This window comes from Alligator mississippiensis, chromosome 11 (assembly GCF_030867095.1).
Source record: "Alligator mississippiensis isolate rAllMis1 chromosome 11, rAllMis1, whole genome shotgun sequence".
Classification (NCBI taxonomy): Eukaryota; Metazoa; Chordata; order Crocodylia; family Alligatoridae; genus Alligator; species Alligator mississippiensis.
The window spans coordinates 47,906,872-47,911,841 of record NC_081834.1 but is presented as its reverse complement, the minus strand read 5'-3'; the positions used below and the strand labels follow the sequence as shown (position 1 = coordinate 47,911,841).

Below are 4,970 nucleotides of genomic sequence, written 5' to 3'. Positions count from 1 at the left end.
AACATGCAGAAACTAGAGGAACTGCGCAGGAGTGCCAGCGAATGCCTTTTTAGTGACACTACTGCACAGTAGCCTAATAATACTGCACAGGAGCGTATTAGCACTGTCCATGCTGTGATGCACTACTACGCAGTGTTAGTAGGCTGCTGTGCACTAAGTGTCTTGTGTAGATGCACCCCCTGTGTCCTAAAGAGGGATTTTGCTTATGATTATTTAGCATCCCCAGCCAACATGGCTACACTGGCAAAAATGTGACCTTACCTAAGTCTAAAAGAGATGACTGCAGTAGTGATTTTCATATGTCCTGAGAGTTTCTCTGAAAATGTTCTACCACTTGAATAATGATTCAGATCATTTAACCTGAGTGGATCAAGCCTGAGGATCAGTGTGGTTCACAGGCATAACCAGTCAGGACTCCTGGGTTTTGAAGGTAGACTTTTATCTTTCTGAAAGTTTTATTGTCAGTCTGGCCCAGATCTAGGTGATCTGATTTGCAGTCCCCGTGACTCTAGCCTGTAAGATACCATTTCTCTCTCATTTTGAAGAAGACAATCCAACAGTACTGACTCCCATCCCCACCCTGCCCTCATTCATAAGACCTTTGTACTTTCCAGGAACGGAGAAATAGCCAGACGTCCTGACTTTTTTCTCCACTGGCTATAAGTCACTAAACCCCGCTCCTCTCCCAGACTAGGATCCAGAACCGAGGAGCTGTGAGCCACCGGACCATTCCTCCTCCACCGTAACTCAGTGGTCCGTCTTGCCCATCATTTGGAGTACGGCTGCTTTGACCTCCTTGTTCCTCAGGCTGTAGATAAGAGGATTCAGGAGGGCAGACACAACATTATACAAGAGGGAAAACATTTTGTCCCGCTCGGGTGAGTAGCTGGAGGCTGGGCGCATGTACATGAACATGGCGGTACCATAGAAGAGAGTCACAACAGTGATGTGTGAGGTACAGGTGGAGAAGGCTTTGAACCTCCCCTCAGCTGAGCTGATCCTCAGGATGGCTTCCAGGATGAATACATAGGAGATTAGGATCAAAGACAATGGGGTCAGGAGTAGTATAACTGCCATCAAAAGGGTCACCTGCTCAGTGAGGCGTGTGTCTGCACAGGCCAGCTTCAAGATGGCTGGCACCTCACAAAAGAAGTGATTGATTTCATTTAAGCAGTAGGGCAACCTCATGGTGAAGCTTGTATTCATTATGGAAAGAAGGAAGCCAGATACCCAGAAGCTGATGGCCATCTTGACGCAGACTGACCTGTTCATGATGATGGTATAGCGCAAAGGGTGGCATATGGCCACGTACCGGTCATAGGCCATTACAGCATAGAGTATACACTCAATTATTGCCAGAGAGAGGAAGATGAACATCTGAGCAACACAGGCAGCATAGGAAATGCTTTTCTTTGTGGAGAGGAGGTGGACCAGCATCTGGGGAACGGTGGTGGTGGTGTAGCTGATATCTAGGAAGGAGAGGTTGGCCAGAAAGAAGTACATGGGTGTGTGGAGACGGGAGTCAGTCTTGACAAGGGCAATGAGGAGGCTGTTCCCAAAGAGGGTCACCAGGTAGATAGTTAGGAAGAACACGAACAGCAGCAGCTGCGTCTTGGGCTGGCTGGAGAACCCCAGCAGGATGAACTCCGACACTGAGGTGCTGTTCCCCCAGTAATAGTCCTCATGATTTCCCACCTAAGATGAAAAGGGAGTGGTGAGAGAAGCAATCACGCAGAAGGATAAAACCCAAAAGGGCTAAATTCTGTTTTGCTTTGCATCCCACAATGGCATTTACACAGCCATGTAACTGCAGATTTTGGCACTTACATAGTTTAAAATTCACCTTGGGACTTGCAAGTGTGCACATGTGTGTTGAGCATCCTAACTACACACATGTACAGTATCCTATGCTTATGCAGGTATGCACATAGCCTGGAAAGCCCGAAATAGTAGTCTGGGAAAAATGTATCATTAATCAGTAACAGATGATAACAAAGGGCTCTCCCATGGCCAAGGTTCAAATGAGACTTTGACTCTTGGGGCAGGGGGACTTTGATTTCATTGATTAACAAGTCCACCTAAATGAAGGAGCAGTCTTATCAGAGAACCCCCCAGGTTATGATTTTCAAATCTTACAGGGGGCTCTTGTCTCTTATCTCTTGTCTCTAATTTGGACATTGTGCATTGCTAAACTGAACAGTTGGAGCACTCAGTCCATGCTAAGACTGGCCTGAACCTGGGGATTGGAATCTGCATTTTCTACTGGTATTAGCTCATAACCTGTTGCTGCTCCAGGCACCAAGCTACCACATAGTACAATACAGACACTTCCCCAACCTCCCCAATTCTTCTGGCCCACTAAGCAGCCAAGAGACATGGGGAACTAGAAGAAAGCCAGCTAGCTAGAAAATGCAGTGGTCAGTGAGGTGGCTGCTTTCCTGGATGGGAAGAAAGCAGCCTGTGAAGAAACTTTCCCAGTGCTATTTATCCACTCAAGAGTAGATGGAAAATACTCTAGGCAATGCTGAAGGACAGAAGATGGGAGGGAGGTTTAAACTTGGGTCTCCTGCTCCTTGGGCTTATACCCTAATAACTAGGTTTGGGAGTAAACCATGGGAGGGACTTCCTTCAGGACAGTACACATGGAGGGCAATTCCATCCCCTAATTCAGTAGGAAACAGAATTGCAAACTCTGCACAAGTTCCCAAAGCTGCAGTTATGCAGCTGCATACATGACATTTCACCATGCAAAACAAAGCAGGAATTAGCTCAAGGAAACTACAGCCTCTATCTAAGTAACTAACTCCCACTTAGCAAGGACTCCCAGCTTCCCAGCAGCCCATTTCCATTCTGAGATACTGCACCGATTAAGTGACAGTCTTGCCATAGTCAAAGCTATTTTTTTTAACCAACAAAGATCAAGACGTCACCACAGCAGATCCTGGACCTAGATGGGCAACTCCTGTTCCAAAGAGCTTGCTGTCTCAAATGATAGAAGTCAAAGAATGAGAGGAGAAAGCAACACACCAGATCACTAGTACAGCTGCAACCAGCAACCTAGTCTCCCATGTCCCATTCCAGTGCCTCTCGTCTAAGTCATTCTCCTGCTGAAAATTTGGGTAGTGGGGGCAGATGCCAATCTGATGTTTTCCACTATTCTTGGGTTTATTCACATCTAGAGTTTGGTTGAAGCCTCATGAAGCACTCAGATACCATGATGATGGGTGCCTGGACAAATGGACACACAAACTGATAGAAAGGCAGAATGTCAGACACAAATCTCTATCAGGTCATTTAGGGCTCTTTTTTCAGAAAAAAAAAATGTACAAATACACTAAATAGATATGGTAGAATTAATACAGCCTTGTTGGTAGTCAACCTGAAAATGTTCTCCTTCCTAGAATCAAGGGCTTAACCAGTTACATCTTTTATTGGACCAACTGTATACCTGGAAGAAATGTTAGAGAAGCTTGATTTTGTGCCCAAAGGCTTGTCTAACAGCTCTTTCAGCTATACAGTTGGTCAAATAAAAGCTGTTAACAAAAAAAGCCTTGTTTTTCACATATATTCTGGACTTTCATAGCTACAATAGCACTCCAGGTCTTCCTAGAGGTATTTGAGAAAGTATATATTCCTTGAAGAATTGTGGCTATTCCTTAATTAAAATGGTTCATTATTTTTTCACAAGTTCCTCAGAAAATCAAGATAGTTACTGGAAAAAAACCGACTAACTGGTATTAGAAAATTTCTGACCTGCTATAGTCCTGCAGTCTTTCCATGCTCTTAAGCAGATCATTCCCTAAGGGAATCTCCACTTTGACCGTCTTAACTCTATTGCTTGAATGGTCAACAGCAAAACAAAGTGGAGCCACTTCCCTGTTCTGCTTGGGGGTCCAGGTCTGCATTTCTCCACTGACCCAAAGCAACTGCAAACCTGTCTCAGAAACAGCCAGGTCATGGCTCCCTTGGCCCAGCAAAGTGCATCAATGTACTCACACTTCTCATTGACTCTGACCTATGATGTAGGATTTCAATTGGGCAGAAACACACCTAAGTACAAGAAACTGTTAACAGGATGCTGAGTAGAGCAGAGAGGCATTTCAATGGTCACAAGGAGCATCAACATAAATCAGACTAGCTGGCCATTCAATGAAAGACCCTCTAATGAAGGACATGCACTCTACGGTATTCAGTACTGAAACTCACTCCAATGCACCTACAATCAAGCACTATCCATCTCCCCTAGTCCTTTCCTTCTGGATTAGACCAATGATCCAGCCATTCCAGCTCCTTACTGATTATTCATAGGAGCACAGGAATTCCCAAACTGTACCAAGCTACTGGTCTATTTGTCTGACTGCCTGCCTCCAGCTGTAGCCAGTGCCAGCGCATGAGAGGAAGAGGCAAGAGGACAATTATGGAGCAAGAGGGCCACGGAAAAGGCCTATATTAAATGCCCATACTTGAAGATATGCTTGTATTCTGTTCCTCACCTTCACTAATACCAATTCTTTGTTTTTCCTCTAACCTTAGTGTTCAGGATCTACACCCCTCAGTCTAGTATTTTCATCCCAGCACAGTTCACAGGAAATGCCACTTACCTTCATTCTCCTTTTCCACCTGAGAGAGCAGGATATTTCCTTCAGCTACCAAAATCCATGATCCAGATGTACCAAGCAATAGATCACCATAAATGAATTCCTCAGACCAAGGACAAAATAGTTGCTAAATCTTTCTTTACTTGTGGAAAACTTTGCCTGGATGGCAATCATATATGGCAGATAAAGAAAAAATAATAATAATTCCAAAAGATAAATTAAGCAGCTTACTAGTAGATCTACCAGTAAAATAAAATTGAATGGCAAACTCATTGCTAACTTCATAGCTACATTTTGTTTCAAGAGAACACAAAGTTAAAATTATAACTTTTAAAAATTTTAGTTTGATCCAATTAGAAGCATATTGGGGAG

At 44.1% G+C, this 4,970-nt stretch overlaps 1 protein-coding gene across 1 annotated transcript; it reads right to left on the bottom strand.

The window, feature by feature from the left end:
* Positions 1-747: 747 nt before the first annotated feature.
* LOC132244036 (olfactory receptor 2K2-like) lies at positions 748-4,607 on the bottom strand. The gene is made up of 2 exons (XM_059714958.1): positions 4,602-4,607; positions 748-1,695 (listed from the first exon to the last, which is right to left on the bottom strand). The coding sequence occupies exons 1-2, from the start codon at positions 4,605-4,607 to the stop codon at positions 748-750; spliced, it is 954 nt and encodes a 317-aa protein (XP_059570941.1).
* Between the last annotated feature and the right edge of the window lie 363 nt (positions 4,608-4,970).